This window comes from Triturus cristatus, chromosome 8 (genome assembly GCF_964204655.1).
Source record: "Triturus cristatus chromosome 8, aTriCri1.1, whole genome shotgun sequence".
In the NCBI taxonomy this organism is placed as follows: domain Eukaryota; kingdom Metazoa; phylum Chordata; class Amphibia; order Caudata; family Salamandridae; genus Triturus; species Triturus cristatus.
The window spans coordinates 601,385,840-601,404,997 of record NC_140591.1 but is presented as its reverse complement, the minus strand read 5'-3'; the positions used below and the strand labels follow the sequence as shown (position 1 = coordinate 601,404,997).

Below are 19,158 nucleotides of genomic sequence, written 5' to 3'. Positions count from 1 at the left end.
CCATTCTGCTGGAGGAGGTGTGATCACCTTACTCTGGAGCAGGCATTGTTTCTGGCCTCTGAAAGCGCGAGCTCTCACCTACAGGAAGTTAGAAACTCATCTGTGGTGGCAAGCTGGACAATACCAGTCAGCCAGCACACTAGACGACTAGTAGGTTTTCAGTCAGCTGCGGCTTTTCCGCTAAGGCAGAGGAGCGTAAATAATGGAAAAGTAAAATGATAATAACTCCATGTTATTATCATTATTTTTTCCTACTGCAGCAGCTTTGTGGGGTGGGGCTGCTTTACTGACAGAGCAGTGGAAGGAGTGGTTGGAACTCTGTAACTGCGCATGAATGTTTAGTCGGCCGTCTTGGGCCGGCCAAAAAGTCATGGGCACTTTGCATGCCCTCCACCCAGGCTGTTTTACAGCTTGGGTGGAGAACATGCTCAGACTCCTAGTCCCCGTCTGAGCGCTGAACAACGGCACTCAGACCAATCACAATGCTGCATTGCAGTGTTGTGATTGGCTTAGGGGAGCATGGGTTCTGACTGTTCCAGCTGGCTGTGGAGAGACGACGGAGGAGAGACGCGGCGGGAAGGTAAGTTTATTCTTTCGTTGCCTTCCGCATCACCGCCCCGTTCCTTCCGCCACTGTTTTCAGGGGGCACCTTTAAAGTGCCCTCTGGGTTCATGTCATAATAAATCTAGTACATATTTATTAAGTCATTGTTTGATAAAAAAAAAATCCATTGGTTTCAGTGCAGCCATCATGTAGCTGGGTAACTCGTAATGACCAGTGCCCAGTACATGTCCTTAAGGTGTCTGCCTGATCAATCTCAATATCTATTAATGGAACTAGACATCACAGGGGCCTATCTGCTCATGCAGTTGTGCCCTCACTTATAATGCATCCTGCCTTAAGGCACTAAAGCCTGCTGTAGAGTGTGACTTACATATAGTATATGCAGTGTACCTTGGCATGGCACACAGGGAGTGTGCCATGTCGTGTTTTCAAAATGGTTTGCACCATTATATGCATCCTAATCCATATTGGGTAGAGGAGTTGGCCTAACGGCTAGGGCGGTCGACCTCAAATCTGGGGAATCAGGTTTGAGTCTCGGCAATGACGCTGAACTTCCTGTGATTCTGGGCAAATCACTTAATCTCCCTGTGCCTAACAAAAATTAATGTCCTCATGTAACGCAACTGGTGCTATGTAAAGGCTCTGATACCCGATACCTCCGGGTCAAGCTTGCGCTATAAAAATAAAATCCTGAAATGGCAGTCTGCATACAGTTTTTGTGTAAGTCTCTTGGGTGGCGTATTACATGCTGCAGCCCATAGGGACCCTTTTTAGTATCCATGCCCTGGGTACCAGGAGCACCATTTACTAGGGCCTTACAGGGGTGCTAAAGTCCTCACCAATTGCGTTACTCTTAGACCTTTACCTTGTTTTAAGGGACAGAGCACTGGCACTGTGGGGGTCTGGTTAGCAGGGACCCAGTGAACCTTCAGTTTAAAAGCCTCAGTACTAGGGCAAAAAGTGGGGGTGACCATGTCACAAAGGGCACTTTCCTACAATATGGCAGGTAATTGTATCTTTTAAAAAGAAGCATTGATTTGAGGTGGATGAATAAGTTTCCTCCTGGTTAAAAGGATGTTGAGTACAGGATCTAGCATATTGCAATGATAGATCTGGATTGTGCACTCAGATATCCAGATGCTAGCCATGTAGACAGAGTAGAGGACACATAAGAGTAAGCTAGCATTTGCCACACTAGTTAACATCTAGCATAACATTATATATGTGTTTGACAGAGTCAATAGAGTGCATTTTACTATGGACACCCATGTTGGTAACAGTAAATACGTAGGTTGCAAGAATAGTAGTGTGTTCATAATTGTACTTTTGGGATGTTTCTGCTTTGTTTTCCTGGCTTATAAGTCAGAGCATTTGTAGGATAGAATTTGTCTACTGCATTACGTGGAATTTGGTATCTGCAATAGGCCTCAGATGCTCTAGAGAAGTATCTTTACTCTGTGAATAGGAATTTTCTTCCTGTTTGATATATTCCACAGTTTACTGGCACTGCATAGCATTTAGTTTGGATGGTGATACTTTTGTGCAAAGTATGTACCTAATGATCAACATAGGTGAGGAACTTGTCCTGTATTCAAAGGCTGGGTCTTCTATTTGGTAACCGACTAGTGGCATGTTGGAATTGTTTTCAATTCTGTGCATTGGTTTTGTCTTGCTTGTAGGTAAACCAGCGACTAGCAGCTCCGAAGCCTGTCGTTTCTGCGGATCCCGGAATGGTACAGAGTTATCAGCTGTAGGCAGTGTTTGTTCAGATACAGACTGTCAGGTAGGTTGAACGCTTCATATGAAAATGACCAGTACTAGAGCAAATCATTTTCAGATTTGGGAAGGCTAGCAATTGCATCTTCATCAAATGTGTTTATTCTACGTGCTGTGTTGTCACAACTGTAGAGCGGGCAGGGCTTGACTACTGATTCTATTGCATAGTCATTCCTCCAGTCAACAATTTTATGTACAATCTATTGCGAATTATGTGTAAAATGTACATGTTTGAAATTTTTACATTGGCTTGTACTGAGATGCTGAAAAATCAGAATTCCTTTTTTTTAAGGGAATTTATTTTCTAGATGCAAATATTTCATTCTCATTGACGCCCCTTTGCCTTTACACACAAAGCAGAAGTACATCCTGTCCACACTTGCTTTTGTTTGCTTTAGTTCTGTCAAGTTCAGAGTGAGTGGGCTCTCTTTGCCTATTTCAGGCAATCACATGGTTAAATATTGTCATGTAGCCTCCAAAACCGAAAGTAATTCAGCTATTATGCATAGTAAGGTGTATTTACTTCAAGCACGGATTATGTACTGCTTTCAAATGATCATATTTGCAGTGTGTGTGGTGTTTCTTTTTTTAATGCACCACACTCTTTTTAAGGACCTTTGTTAAATGCTCAGTGAATAGCAAGAGTACTCTAAAGAAGGTGGTGTCATGAGCAGAATCCATAATGTATTCTAAATAGTTTGAGGTAAAAAAATAATGGTGTACAGATGTCGGGGAGAGGAGAATCCTGTAAGGTGCTCTATACTAAAGAAATGTTAATTTATAAAAGTCACAGTTGCCCTTAGCCGATTTGTCTATTTTTTGTTTCAATTTTCTATAGGAGTACACCAAGATAGCCTGTAGTAAATCCCACTCTTGTGGGCATCCATGTGGAGGTGTTAAGAATGAGGAGCACTGTTTGCCTTGTTTACATGGCTGCGATAAAAATACTACAAGATTAAAGCAAGATGCAGATGACATGTGCATGATTTGTTTTACTGAAGCCCTGTCTGCAGCACCAGCTATTCAGGTATGTCACCTGTGTACTTTTCAGTATTGAACTCTTACTGATCAGCTTGTCTCTGAATTTTGGGGGTACGGTGTGTCTGTGGAGGTGTGTGATAAACTTAGAGGAGTATTGCTTTCAAGTAGCTCAGATACCTGTTTCAAGTGAAGTCTGTTGTTGGTGCTGTGTATGGAGTACTTAGAGCATGGGATCACAAACCATGTAGGAGGGAATCCAGTTTAATACCTTCAAATAGAGCCTACGACCTGAGCCTCCTAAAGCAGCATTCTGACACTATCAAGGTATCCGTTTATGGCAAATACCCATGCTGAATCAGCTTGAAGTACAAGTTACTTACCTTCGGTAACGATGTATCTGGTGGAGACGTTGTCTAGCCGCAGATTCTTTAACTTAGAACATCCCCAGGCATCAGACTGGATCTGGAAAATTCTCCGCAGCAGCACCCCTGCGTGTCGGAGGACGGCGCCACATGACCCCGCCCTGACGTCGTCCAAGTCAGCGAGGTCATATAAGTCCCTCCCGGCGCGCTGACAACCGTTTTCTTCGGAGAAACCGTTCCGCGGCACAACGCGGAGCACCAACAAAAACTGTGAAAGTATGGGAACAGTGTGCGAAGGATATGAAAACCACAAAATAAATAAGGAGGATGGTGCAAAACACCATCATAAAAGACAGAACTACGCTGTGAGAAAGAACCCTGCATAGCGAAGCGTAGGTTCTTCCCAAAGTGTGAGCAAGAAGGGAAGAATATCTCAACAGGCCAAAAAATAGACTGTCATTACCATGTAGAACTGTGACTGGTATTACCATGTAGAACTGTACCTTCCAACAAGGATGGAGCACAGAAAGAACTGCAATGTACTGTAAGAAGGTATCTTCCTTACAGAAAGTACAGCACTGTACTTGAAGAAGGTATCTTCCCTTATAACAATGGAAGTGTGAAACAGCTGACGAGATCGTCAAAGAAGACAACTGTATAGGAGACAAGAGCCTCTAGAACAGAGGTCCTCAAACTTTTGGATGCCGGGACCCCCCTGTCAACATTTTGAGGCATAAGGACCCCCTCCTGACAAAAATGTCTAAACCTGTAGGCAGGGCTACTGGAATTATGAGGCAGCTGAGGACCAAATTACGCGACAGGCTTGACTAAATTGTGTGGGAAGAAAATGTAAATGAGGTTATGTGATGTCGCGTATTTTGGGATAGCATTGCTTCATTATTTTGACATTTTATACACACAGTAACACTGAGGAAAGATTTCACCCAACCAGTACCCGTTTATAACCAAAATACAGCAATTATCATCAGAAAGATTTATAGTCGACCTTTGTGAAGGGCCTTCCACTCTGCAGGAATACGTGCTGCCACATTAGAGGCTCACCTGGCCCTGGCTAGGAGAAGCAGGGGTCCCTTAAAACCCTGGCAGTTTTGTGCAGAGTTAAGCAGTTTACCCATGCAGCTTTCCTCTCACCCCCTCCCTTCCATCCCTCTCTCCTCTCCTAACCCTGGATCCCTCTCTCACTTTGCAGGCCATTTTCTTTCACCCCTTTTAACAACTTCTGAACACTCCCCATTCAACCTCTCACTTCACCTTTAATCACCTCTTGCCATTCTGTCTTTTCACTGCCCTCATCTCTAACAGTCTCTCACATTTATCTCATAGCCTCTCTGGTCCTGTCACCTCTCGTGCCCCTCAGCACTTCTCATTCACCTCGTCTCTCCATTCAAATTGTTGTCTATTTGTATCTTACACCTCTCCAGTCCCCCCATTCATCTTTCACATCTCCCCTTTGTTCTAACAGAAGCCCTCCCCTATGGCTCACACTCACTTCTTGCGTCTCCTCACTTCTCTTCGGCATTCACATTTCTCCTCATCCCTGACCTCTTCGATCTAATTCTCTCACTCCCTTGCTGTCCTCTCTCATCCTCTCACCTCTCCTCACCAAGCATACGGGTCAGACCCGTATGCTCCTCTCGGCATGTGCCACTCTGTTTATTGTTCCCTAATTCAAGAAGGCATGAGTTGTCTGTCTCTCTGTTTTGATGCAGGCCGCGCAGTTATGGAACGTGCACCCTCCTTTGCTTCACTCCAACAAGAATCTATTATAATTTAGGACGATATAAAAACCTTTCTCTATGCTCTGTAGGTTAACCCCTTCTGTGTGTTTCTCATTTGACTTCAGGAAGCAGATGGTTATTAGCCCCAGGACATCTTTTGGTAACAGTAGCGCACTACAAATGTAAATAATAATAATAGGCAGAAGCAGGGGAGTCACTAGACCAGAACTTCCGGGGTGGGGGGGGGGGGCTAACACTCCCAGCCAGGGCTGGTCCTTACACTGGTCGCACCCGGCACAACAGTCTTTTTTGATGCCCCACCCCCGTTTCCTCCTTCTCCATGAATTCCTTCACTGCCACTCACCATCAATGCACCTCATCTCTCTATAGCACCTTTCTGATAAACATTTCATTTTTTATAGCGCTACTCATAGTTTACTCACACTCATTTCTGTGATCTGCATGGTACATATTCTTTGTAGCAGGCACATTAACCCTCTGCACTGTGTGGGTGTCAAGAGTGCCCATGTGAATGCACGGTGAGCGATGCAACAATGTGAGAGAAGGGCAAGAGGAGTGACTGCAGGGTGAGTGAGGTGGCGTATGAATTTACGTGTGGATGCAAGTTCAGATTGGGATGAATGAATGTATGATTACTGATGGGCTTGTTTGAGTGAGTTGCATATTGAGCAGTGAGGGGGACAGGTGAGTGAAGTGTCACATGAGTGCAGGATAAATAGTGTACTTGTGTGACTGCAGGGTGAGGTATAGGGTGAACAGCGCAAGTGCATTGTGAGTGCAGAGTGATCACTGAGCGGGTGAATGGTGTGAGTGCATGGTGATCAGTGTGAGTGCATTGTGATCGCTGTGAGTGCAGGGTGAGCATGAAAGTGAAGGGCGAAAATGAGGAATGAGTTGTCTGAATGCAGGGTGCATTCCCAGACCCATGAAGAAACTCAGCATGTTATTGACGGCGGCATAGAGTTTAAGATCTGTTGAGTCGTGGTTTTCGCCCAAACACCTCATACAGATAAGATGTGGGTCTGTCGCAGACATTTGCCGTGAACAGGAGGTACAGGTTTTAAAGCCCGAAGGCATCGCACACTGTTCCAGACACGAAGCGTCAAAAGGGGCCTGAAAACAGGCCAGAGGAACCACTTAATCCAGATCCGCGTTGCACGTGGAAAAGAAGGAAACTGTCGTCAGCGCACCAGGAAGGACTTGTATGACCTCGCTGATGTCACGTACGTGGACGATGTCAGGGCGGGGTCGTTTGGTCCCGACGCGCACGGTTGCTGCTGCGGAGAATTTTCCGGATCTAGTCTGACGCCTGGGGATGTTCTAAGTTAAGGAATCTGCAGCTAGATGTCTCTATCGGATGCTTCTTGTAGTGCTGTCTAATAATAACACTGATGTTAACAAAACCTTGTTCTCCGCTCATTTGAAGGTGAAGTGTCTTGGCTTTTTATGAGCTAAGGGTTTAACTCTAGAAAACTTAAACAGAGACTTTTCAGTGTTATTATTTCTGATGGAGATTTAGAACTGCAGACTCCTCACCTTGTGAATTTTCTCACACGTCAGACTGGATCTGGAGATTTTTGATAGCTATTGCCTTGCATATCGGCAGGGGGAGGGTGTGGGGAGGCGGGATGTGTGGCTTTGCGTCAGATCTGTCCAGTCCTAGATGTGACGTTGGGTCCTCCATATTTGCGCCACCTCTGTTTGCTGGCGTCAGTTCCTTTTTTTTGCGCCTTCTGAGATGGATCCAGTGCTTTTGAGTATTTTCATTCTGACAGACTTGTTTCCTTCTGCAACAGTGTGTTTCTTCCTCACACAACAGGCTTTTAGCAGTGTTGTGGCTGTCATAATTATATGTCGGTGACCGACAGCCACAACATGCGTCTCTGACACCTCTGCACGTAACACGACTTGGCCTCATACGACTGCTGTACCAAAATGATCTGTAAGGTCATCTGTGACTGTGAAGTGAAACACGCCGAAGTCAAGGGTGCAGACGCTCAAGCTCCAAAGGTCACTCCTGTTACCAATCATCATCGAGATCATAGAGTTCAGGCAAGTAAAACAGGCATTGGCATAGCCAATAGGTCTCGCCTTTGGGACCTTATAAGTGTTTAGCCATGCAACAGTTGCATAACTAAATACTTATAAGGTCCCAAAAGTGAGACATATTGGCTATGCCAAGGGGCCGTGCGGCCGCGAAAGTGAAAATAATCGCGGTCAAGCGCGGCGCCCGCGCACATGCACTGTAGCTCTAGGCTGGCCTGGTAGCACTTTTTGGAGCCCTCTCAATAAGTCTCGCCAGACCAGCGCATGCGCTGGGTCAGGCGAGACCTAAAAAAAAAAGCCAAAATAACATAGAAGTTGAAGCATGGGTCTCCATTGTACTGCCACTCACACTACTCAGTCGCAAGACACCTCTAGGCCACTGAGTCAATCTTCTACGTCAGAACTGATTCCAGTGCTGGTCCTGATGCACCCCAAATTCTCTGGGCCTTCTACGCTACAACAGCTACAAGAGCTAAACAGGCCTTGGATACAATTTTTGGTACCCCACAGGGTCTCTTGGTGCACTTTCAGGCCCAAATAATCCAAGGGGCCTCCGGATCTGTCCCCAGTGCGGATTTTGCCCCTCGGCTTTGCTACGAGATCAGGCCCTCCTTCAAGCCTGGCTCCGCTGACTCCCCACACCTGGCAGTACGCTCAGCGCCACGGACAAATCCAACGATTTGGTATCAATGCAGGTATCAACATCAGAAACAGAGCTGATAATTTTATCAGCCTCAGAGACCCCCTTCCCTTCCACCCAGACTTCCAAAATATGTCCAATCAGAACCCAATACATATTTTCCATTTAATGATTGTTGGTCAGATATGAGTTCACCTTAAGTAAATGGAAAGACAACAGGCGTTTGGCAAAACAGGAGCAAGTTGGTTTAAGTAAACGCTGCGGCTGGAAGAGCCTTGACATAGTGCGTCTGATCAGTCTCTTGGTGCACAAAGTTTTGGCCACTGTTCTGTACAGTTCATGAGGTACAATAAAGAAAATTTCTGCATTCCAAAAAAGCATCTCAGTCATAAATCAACAAATGCCGGAATCTGACACAGATAGCTCTTTTTCCTTTAAGAATTCTGATGAGTGTTTTCAGCAGGAAATACAAGTATCATACAATAAACAATAACGATTAACATTGAGCAGCGAAGTAGATGTTGCTTTGCAATTGTATATAACCCTTTATGAAGTGGGGGGGACAATACCGCTACCAAATAAATTGAACAAAATTCGATTGGTTTTGGGGTAACATAGCAAACTAGCACCTTATAGCCGTGGCTCAACAGTTCGGAGAGTGTCTTGCACCGGGACTATGCATGTTGGGATGGGACCCAAGGCAAGACTTCTGTCTAAGCGCCACCCTGCCCATATTTTCTCCCATTTGCGTGGACAACCTCCAGATAAATCAATTTTTAATTTTTAATTTCTCATGCACCAGTCCATGTCCTGCTTCCCCACTGTTGGGGCTCCGTCGCCCTCCACAAGCATGCTATGTTTTGTTTGACAACTACGATACCCAGCGATAACCATATTTTAGCATATTTGGGTGGTGGGTCTTCTCCCCATATGTGTAAGAGACATATTTTCGCAGTTCCTTGTGGGGCCTCCCTTGTCACCTCTCCCATTTTTCTCCGTATTTCTGTCCAGAAAGGTTGTACCAATGGGCAAGACCATATGGCGTGACAGAAAGCTCTTGACCGCGGGGAGAGCTAGTGTGGGCCAGTGTGTAAATGTCCAGATGTCTGACATGAAGAGCATGTGATCGCTACATGTGGTGTGCACGTCGTGTCCTTATTGGTGGAGTGTTTCTATCTACATGCGGTATCTAGCTCTGTGTTATTTTGGGGAATGCGAGCCCTTGGCCAAACATGTTTTATTGGTGCCAATTTCCTCTTACCTGTTTGTGGTGCAACTATCTATCTGGTTAAGAGAGACCCCACCTGTGACCTGGTATTTAATAGGCTTGGGTCGTAGACTTGTCTAACCATGTATCTCTGACTCTGTGTTGATGAGGAGGTCACCTTGGGTGAAACTGACATCAATGATATAAGTTCATTGGAACTCCTGAAATGGCAGTCACAGATAAAAAATGTTATCGACATACTTAGCATTGTGCCTATGGTTGTCATAACATACATTGACATTGCTCTTACTGGTATAACGTATATCAGAATTGTTATTACTGGCAAACTTATCGTTATTTGAGCATAGATTATGACATACATTGATATCGTTATTGTTGGTGCTACTATGTGGGTGTATGTTATGACAGGCACGGGCATGGTCGTGCAGGCATAGGTTATGCCATACGTTGACATTGCATTTATTGGTATTGCCGTTGTCGGGCTTGCACACATCATGGGGGGCTGGGGGGGGGGGGGGGGGCAGGGTCACATCCGGGGCAGGACAGATTTGATGCAGAACCTTAGGATGCCAGGAACCTACTGTAACCTCACTAAAAGGGGCTTACCCTGGTGGAGGTTTTTGGTGCTATTACGATGACTTATGAAGTATGGTGATACTTTAGTCATTCATATGTTTTGCTCCAACTAAGCCGCTGCATTTCCAGTCCTGATGTCTAAAGTATATTGTTTAGACTCTTGTTAAGTCAGGATAATGAGTACCATTTCAGGACCTGAATGGTATGCACGGTACTCACAGTACATGGTGATTCATATGTTGTCTGCTATAACCCAACTGTCGCATTTTATGCCCTGATGTTACTATGTATGTAGTTCTGATTCTTGTTTGGTCAATATACCGAGTACTATCTCAGTAGCTGGCTAATCTGTGCAGTGTGTTTATGTCTGTGATATGTACACTATACTATATATATTTTATATATTCCTATGTGGGGTCTATTTTGTGGCCTCATGTTTATTGGATTTTAGAAAACCGAAATTCATCCAGGCATCCTAGTACTGTGCCTTTCCAATTTATGAGTAATGCATACTCCTGCCATCTAGTGATGAGCTCAGATGCATGCATCTTGTTTTTGTTCAAAGAAGCCTTTTCGAGTCACGAGGTGTGATGACTCAACCTATTGTAGGCAATGCGCAAGGGCATCGGCTCCATAATCAGATTGTTAGGTCTCGCTTGACCCAGCGCATGCGCTGGTCTGGCGAGACTTATTGAGAGGGCTCCAAAAAGTGCTACCAGGCCAGCCTAGAGCTACAGTGCATGTGCGCGAGCGCGCGCGCGCTTTTCCGCGATTACTTTCACTTTTGCGGCCGCTCGGCCGCTTTGAAGTTTGATCGCGATCACTTTCTCCGTGAGGCTTCAATAGATTGCAGCAGTTAAAACAAGCATTGGCATAGCCAATAGGTCTCGCTTTTGGGACCTTATCAGTGTTTAGTTATGCAACTGTTGCATGGCTAAACACTTCTAAGGTCCCAAAGGCGAGACCTATTGGCTATGCCAATGCTTGTTTTTCTCTGGCTTCGGGTTCAGACATGTCTATGGGAGCTTCTGTGTGATGCCACTAAGTGTTCCTGTCAGGCCTTCTACACTGTCACTCGTCGGTCTAACCAATCCCACTTTTTGTCGGTCTGCCGTCTGGTGTTACTTCAACACTGTTCTGTCTTCGTGGCCAACCGACTCCTACAGCAGGGCTTTGTCCATTTGACTCAATTACCCTCAAACAGTCGAGAATTTTCTCCTTTTTGGTTCTGTCCATCTTGCCATGCCAAATATCCCGGTACCGACTTGCATGAAATTTGTAACCTGCGCATGTCCCCTGATCACCGAGTGAAATCCTGAGCGGTGTGTCTTACGCTCTGTAACAGTTGGGTGTGTTGTACTGCCTTGGCAGAATGGCGCAGCGCCAGGGAAAGGATATTCCCGGTACTTTCTGAGAAGGCGAGGAGGAAGCTCTGCAGCAGCTTGGCACATCTAGCTCCGAGACTAAAGAATCGTTCTCGTCGGAGGAGGCTACCTTCCACTCTGACGTTGAAGCTAAAGGACCCCCACCAGTCCAAGACCATCCATAATGTTGAGCTATACGTTCAGCCTGAGGAAGATGATTTCCTGCTAGAAACCTTCTCCACTAAATCCACTAAACAGAGGTCCCTCCAGTATTTGCCCATGTTGAAAAGCATGCTCAAGCTTGCTGGGGACATCTCCAAAGAGCCTGTAAAAGTTAGTCATCACACACCAGAGTTGACAAAACGTTTAAGGCTTCTCCATCAGACCCCCCCCCCCCCATACTTCATTACCAATTTCCTGATGATACATAGGGCTAGGAACGGAGCGAATTCCCAGGACTCAGGGGATCCCCCCCCCCCCCCCTCCAGGCCGGTAGAGTAAGAAAATAGATGCAGGCAAACATGTTGCAGCACAATCTGCCATGCAGTGGCACATTACCAACTCGACAGGCATACTCACCCGGTATGATCACGCCCACTGGGAGCAGATGGATGATCTTATCCAACATCTCCCAGAGCAATACCGCAAGCGGGGTAGCAGTTGGTAAACGAAGAGGAGAGTATTTCCAAAACACCCACATTCGGTGCACTCTGGATGCCACGGACACGGCTGCTCGCGGCATTAATTCTAGTTTTCTTCTCCACCGCCATGCATGGCAACATGTCTCCGGCTTTAGACCAGAGGTACAACAACACGTTCTTAATGTACCCTTTCATGGCAAGCATCTTTATGGTCCTCATGTCGATGAGACTCTCGAAAAAATCAAGGAGGACACTGAAAAAGATAAGGCCATGTATGCCCTGCAGACTCTCACTTCCCAGATCTCCTTTCAATGCCCACAGTACCGCAGCACAACCAAAGCAATGGCTGTGAGAAGTTGGCCTGGCATATGCTGGTTGCTAGTTAAAGTGGCCACTTTGCACCAGTACAATTCGACTCTTATGGTATATAGGTTTAAGACAACCTTTTAAAGAAAGCTATCCTAGTGGTAGCTGTGGAGAGCAGGCTTCAGGCTAAGTCTCTGAGGAATGTAAAGCAGCTTGTTTTACCTTCTAATCTCTTGAATTACCCAATGAAAAGACACCACACAGGTATATCTATAAAATATATATGTATTTATTTCTAGACACACTCTACTAATCTCTTTATGAGATTAGAAGTCAGGAACATATGCACAAATCAATGTTTCACAACAAATTAAGCACTTACATGGCTGGGGCCCTAGGGGCGTACCAGACCATATACTAAAAAAGAGGTATAAGAAGAACGACTTGAGAAGGGAGAAGGCCTATGGTCTTTAGAAGCGCTGGGGCCTCACTATTCCACCCAAGGCAGGTAAGTAAAGGACCTACGGGAGACGCATGCAGTGTGAGAACACAGTCCCGGATTCCAATAGACTTCAATGGAGCAAGTCACGGTTGGCTTTTTAAAGTTTTAGGATACTTCGGGAGAGTCTACAAGCAAGTCACTTACAGGGTAAGTAGTTCGAAGGCCAACACACACAGGAGCACCGGAGTGCACGAGTTACCTCACCCATGGAAGCCGGTGCATAGGTGTCTTTTGGTGTTGGGTTGCGGCGTTGTTTTCAATGGGAGCCAAAGAAGACTTGCTGCTTGTGAAGACAGGAGAAGTGTCCGGTGGAATCCAAGGCTGGATTCTGAAGCAAGAAGACCTGAAAGCAGTGGAGACAGTGTTCAAAGTCACTTGCCAGTAACCCGGGGCCAGGAAGCTGGATGCCCACAGAAGTCTGGTGTTTTCAGGTGATCACAGGTGTATTGACTCTTCAGCCACGAGGTTCAGGGGGCATCGACGATGACCAGGAGCTGGATTCGGAGTGTCCCACGAAGTCTGCAGCTTACTGAGGTGTCGGCAACCGGATTGGAGCCAACAAGCCTTGGCAACAGCAAGTCTCGTGGAATGTGAAGAAAGTCAGCGGTGCAGACCAGCAAGGTCTGAGGGACTCACCCAGCAAGGGTAAGTCAGGGCAGGCCTGGAGCAACCAGCGGAGCCCTTTGGTTCGATGAAAAAGTCTTCAGGGGACCCACAAGCCAACCAGCAAGGGATCGCGAAGATGCCTCAGGAGGATTCACTTCACAGGAGCCCACGGTCACTCATAACGATGTAGGCCTCTGATTTTCAGTGGAAATCCTGCTGGAGGCTTGGACCACATGTGGTCCAATGCACAAGACCGCAGAACGTCGTGAAGGGGTTGCACTCGACAATAGTGCACGGTACCCGGGTATTGCTGTTCCTCGTCACTCGTGGGGTCCACTCGCCTCAGGTTTGCTGGGGACTCACAATGGCCTTCGAGAAGTCTGGAAATCCACTTCCGGGACTACAGGGACTTCGGACTCCGGTGGGAGCGGGAAGGTTTGCAACCGTTGATTCAAAGTTTTGGTGCCTGCCAAGCAGGGGAGTCACTCCTTGACTCCAAGGGAGATTCTTCAGTCTTCCAAAGGTAGTGGAACATTGAAGGTCCAGGATTCTTCTTGTAGAGCGTCGTCCAGGGATATCTAGTTTGCAATGGCAAGGGTTCCCTATCTTATATTAAAGAAAGGGAGGGACTAGCTCTATGACCACTCCTCTGGGAGAGTCAGGGGAGTGGGTGGCTACACCTACTTCCCTTTGTCCAGTTTCGCGTCAGAGCAGGGGCAGGTAGCCCCTGAACCGGTTTGAGCTGGCATATGCACAGAGGAGCCTACTGCTCCCCTAGAGCAGGACTTCAAAGCACTCTAGGAGTGCACCCACCCAGCCCCAATACACTAAATCCTATCTGGAAGGTGGTTACACCACCCTGTGACAGGATGCCTATTGTTGGGCCTCCTCCACTGCGAGTTTCGGTCAGCAGCAGGAGGGCAGCCCAGTGTCTGTGCTGGTGGCATCCATTTGGTGATGCCAGGGCTCTTTCAGGATTCTACCGTGTTTCCACAGTAGGTACATGTCTATCCCTCTAGAAGGGTGGGATAATACTCCCACACCAGTTACTGGTGTGGGGGTATGATTCTAAGGCGTTTGACACCAAACACGACATGTTTTGATGCAGCCATCCCAAAGTTAGCATTTACCGCTAGGTTATAATGCACTTAAGAGTATATGGTTTAACCGCATCCACAAACGGCCACAGAGAATAGACTCTGAGGGCTGCAGAGGGGCCCTGCTCAGGCAGAGGCACCCCCTCACATGTAAACCAAGCACCCTGCCCTCAGGATTGATAGGGCCTGCCTTAGCGGTGACTGATAGGGTTATATGTGTGTGTAAGGTGAGATATAGGGAACCTATACCTCAGTGAGGAGTGCTAACACTACCTCACCCAGGCTGCATTAGCAGGCCTGTGGTGTCAGATTTATTCTGTTTCCCAGGGATGGCATAATACATGCTTCAGCCCCTGGTAGGCCTGTGAAGTACCTATGCCCTTGGTACCTAAGGTACCATATACTAGGGGCTCATAAGGTACCACAGTATCCAATCACTAGTGCATCTAATATGCACTCCAAGTTGTTTAGAGAGAACAGAGAGGCTGGGGCCCTGATTAGCAGGGACCCAGCCAGAAACCAGTGTAAACATCAGAAAAAAAGTGGGGGCAACATAAGTGCAGATCCTACTCTCCTACAATGACCATGTCTGAGACTTCCACCACATTCGGCAGACCCCTTCACGGGGCTACTACAGGGAAGGGTACAGAAAGAACAAAGTCAAAGATAGAGGCAAAGGGGCCGTTCTCAAAGGAGCCTCTGCTTCAAAACAGTGACACTCTCTACCTTCCCCTGACCACCCAACACCTGTCAGGGGCGGGTTGCAGGGGTTTCAGCCTTACTGGGAGGCAATTACTTTTGACAGATGGTTCTAGACATCTTATTGGAAGGGTATTGCTTAGAACTTACCCAAACACCACTCAACATACTCCCACGCACACACAAGTTGTCCACAGAACACCAGCGTCTGCTAAAAGAGGAGATACATTCACTACTTGTCAAAGGGCCATAGAGCCAGTGCCGCACTATATCATGGCAAAGGGGTGTAGTCCCTATATTTTCTCATTCCCAAGAAAGATAGCACTCTCTGCCCTAATCTAGACCTCTGGTCTCTCAACAGGTATGTTCTGTCAGAACATTTCCACATGCTTACACATCATGATGTCATCTCTCTGTTGCAGCTAGATGGCTTAAAGGCTACCCTCGATTTGAAGAATGCCTATATTCATAGTTCCATCCACCCCACCCATCGAATATTCCTGCAGTTTGTGGTGAGTGGACAACATTATCCATTCAAGGTGCTGTCCTTCAGGGTGACAACAGCCCCCAGAGTCTTCACCGAGTGTCTTGCCATAGTAGCCGCTCACCTCAGACAGAATGGAATTCAAGTGTTCCCTTACCTTGACGACTGGCTGATCAAGCGCACCACACAGCAGCATCTGGCGAACACGCAGACAACCATAGACCTTCTTCACAAGTCAGGCTTCATGATAAACACAGACAAATCCCACCTTCAGCCCCATCAGGTGCAACTCTTCCTCAGGGCTACTATAGACACAAGGGTGGCGAAGCCTTACCCAAGCATTGCCAGGGTCAATGCTTTCCAAAATCAAATAGCCAGATCATCAGGTAACAGTTAGGACAGTAATTCCTTTCTTAGGCATGATGGCGTCCTGCTTTGCATTAGTTCCTCATGCAGGTTACACATGCGTCCCTTACAGTAGTGCCGTGCAGCCCAGTTTTCTCAGGTGGAGGATCTAGTGTTGATTTGGGGACATAGACATTGCTCTCTGCAGTGCTGGAACTCCAACCTTGGGGAATGTCGAGTCTACGCCGGTCTGACTCTGGCCATTTGAGGCCTTTTCGGAGGTCGTCGACGCAGGCTCAACTCAGCCAGTCGAGGCATTTTGGGAGATCGCCGACACCGGCTTGACGTCGCTTCGACGCCGGTACCATCTCCGGCTTTATTGGTGGAGTATGTGGTCCCAGTGGAATCCCCACCGCCCGAGTCATTTCAACGCACTCCGGAGCGTGTGCCAATGGGACATTGGCCTGCTCATCCTTTTGCGAAGCCTCTGTTAGGTGGCCGGATTAGCTTGCGTCCGTTACCTACTGATGACTTGCTGTCACCACCTCGCGGGGCCACGGAGGCTAGTTGGACGTTTTTCAGGGCTGTTTGCAGGGCTGCAGGCCTTTTGGGTATGCAGCCGCCCTCAGTCTCTAGACCTTCGGAGTCTTTGCTGGATCTTCTCCACCAAGGCGTGGGGGACATGGAGCCATTGTTGCCATTTGTAGGATCATTATTTGACATCCTTCTCGGGACGTGGGCGAGGCCCTCTTCGGGGGACCCTGTGGATCGTGCTGTGGCACATCGCCATCCCTCGGCTCCTGATGACACCGCCTATTTGACCTTCCATCCTAGGGCTGGAGGATTTTTGCTTCAGGCAGATCATTCTACCACTCCTGTTCCGTTGCATCCTCCCACTTGGGAGTCTCGGTGGTTGGAGTCATGTGGCCGCGATGTGTTTGCATCCGCCAGCTCAGGACTCCGGTCCCTAAGCACGTTGTATTGGTTTGCTTGGGCAACATTTGCCCTGTGGGACTCTGTCGAGCAGCTCGTCCCCTCCTTGCCGGAGAGCTCTCGTGCCGATCTGGCCCGCCTAATCTGTGATGGCCATGATCGGGCGCAATTTTCGATTCGTTCTGCCATGGACACCACTGACTCTGTGGGTCGTCCTATGGCCTGGTCGGTTGTCATGCGCCGCCATGCATGGTTGCGCAATTGCGTTTTCCCAGAGCATGTTCAGGAGCGGCTAAGAGATCTACCATTTGATGGGGTCACTCTTTTTGACGCCCATGCTGATTCGGCGGTCAGGCGCCTCCTGTCTGTTTGTCTTCCCAGATTTTAATCCTCGTGGAAGATTTTTCGTTTTGTGACGGTGCCGCCACTTTTTTTTCTGTTACCTGTTGTGGGTTACAGATGTTCTGGGTTGTGTGGCCGTTCAGCCGTGTTATTTCCTTATTCTGGTACAGCTGGTTAAGCTGTGTTTACCTTCCTTTTGAGCCTCTGCCTACGACCTTGTCTCAAGAGGGACCCTTCTTTTGTAGGGTTGTGCCTTACCCTATGTGGGGTATTTGTTGGCTATGTTGCTACTCTTCCTTACCCAGGAACTCTTGCCGCTAATTCATACTGTTGTAGGATGTCTCCTCTGGTGAGATCCATGGGGTTGGTTTCTCTCCGGGGGTTTCCATTGGTTGTCTACGGTTGGTCCGTAAGACATCCCCGCCTCCATAGGGGTGACTATCCCTGCTGTTTCGTTGGGGTTTTGTCACGCCTGTTCTTTCCTGGCGTGTTCTTGCAGCATCGCTGTGCCCGTCTCGCCTGTGTACAGGTGGACATTCGCCCCTGGGGGGCAGGTTCCTCTGTTCCGTTCCGGAACAGCCTCTTCTGTATTCTGTGAATACTTGCCGTATTGGTGCATACAGGTTGTGCTCTTCGTCTTTTCTTGTGACTCAAGCACTGTCTGGGTTCTTGCCTACGGCAAGGGGAGTTCCTGCCGGCTCGGTCTCGGCTGTGTGTTGCCTCCTACCCCACTTCCCTAGCAGGGTCTCCGGTCCCTTGCTTCTTGCAGGACAGGGGATCCGGTTTATCCGTTCCTGCCCTGTGCATATTTTATTTCTTCAAGGAGTGGCTCTTGTCTATGACTTTCTGCCACCGGATCTATGTTCCTCCCCAGCGGTTTCTTGAGGTGTGGGTTCTTACTCACATTCGTAGCACTGGTGATGGGCTCCCCACCAGCTGTTTTTCTGGGTGTGTTCTTACTCCCATTCTGGCACAGTTGCTTCTTTAGGTAGCATTGCTGTGCATGTATTCTTCTCCACATTCTCCTTTTTCGGTCTCGCCTACGCAGCGCGCATGTGCTGCTTAGGAGGGCCTTTAGCCGTAGTTCTTCACTTTTTCAAGCACTGCACTCGTGCATGTGGCGGCATCCACCTTGCAGGAGCATGCATCCCGGGCTTGATCAGGTAAGAGTTTAACGTGTTTTCTCAGGTGCGTTGTAATCATTACCCGATGTGCTGTATCTCTATATTAATTGAATTACTTTAAAAAGAAATCTATTAATACGAAGTAGCAATCACGAGCACAAACATGAGTGCTTTAAAACAGCTGTTGCTTGTGCTCTTTTGAAAGATGGGAAATTACAGGTTTTGAGAACGTGCGGATTCAAGTCTTCAGTATAATTGTTGATTTTATTTGTTCTGCATGTATTTATTTGCATATAATAATGTACTATCCTCAGAGCATTAGTAATAGCCACAAATTGATAAACTCTGCAAACGTGTACGGGTTTTATATTCGAACCATTGTCACAATGAAAGTTGAGCTTTAGAGTACTCACCCTAACTGCAAATGCCTTGCATTAATGGCTGACTCACTCTCACTGACTATCACACTCTCACTGACACTCTCACTGACACTATCACACTCACTGACACTCTCTCTCACTCACTCACACTGACTGACTCTCTCTCTCACTCACTGACTGACTGACTCACTGTCACTGAGACTCACTGACTCACTCTCACCGACTGACTCACTCTCACCGACTGACTCACTCTCACCGACTGACTCACTCACTCTCACTGACTCACTCACTCTCACTGACTCACTCACTCTCACTGACTCACTCACTCTCACTGACTCACTCTCACTGACTCACTCACTCTCACTGACTCACTCACTCTCACTGACTCACTCACTCTCACTG

At 47.4% G+C, this 19,158-nt stretch overlaps 1 protein-coding gene across 15 annotated transcripts in view; it reads left to right on the top strand.

Moving 5' to 3' along the window:
- The window catches only part of MYCBP2 (MYC binding protein 2), a 1,771,217-nt gene that overhangs the window by 1,575,418 nt on the left and 176,641 nt on the right, over window positions 1-19,158 (top strand). For all 15 annotated transcript variants that reach the window (XM_085622060.1, XM_085622057.1, XM_085622054.1 and 12 more), the window contains 2 exons: window positions 2,244-2,347; window positions 3,179-3,367. In XM_085622060.1, the coding sequence (XP_085478186.1) occupies window positions 2,244-2,347; window positions 3,179-3,367 (293 nt within the window). The remainder of the gene's footprint in view (window positions 1-2,243; window positions 2,348-3,178; window positions 3,368-19,158) is intronic.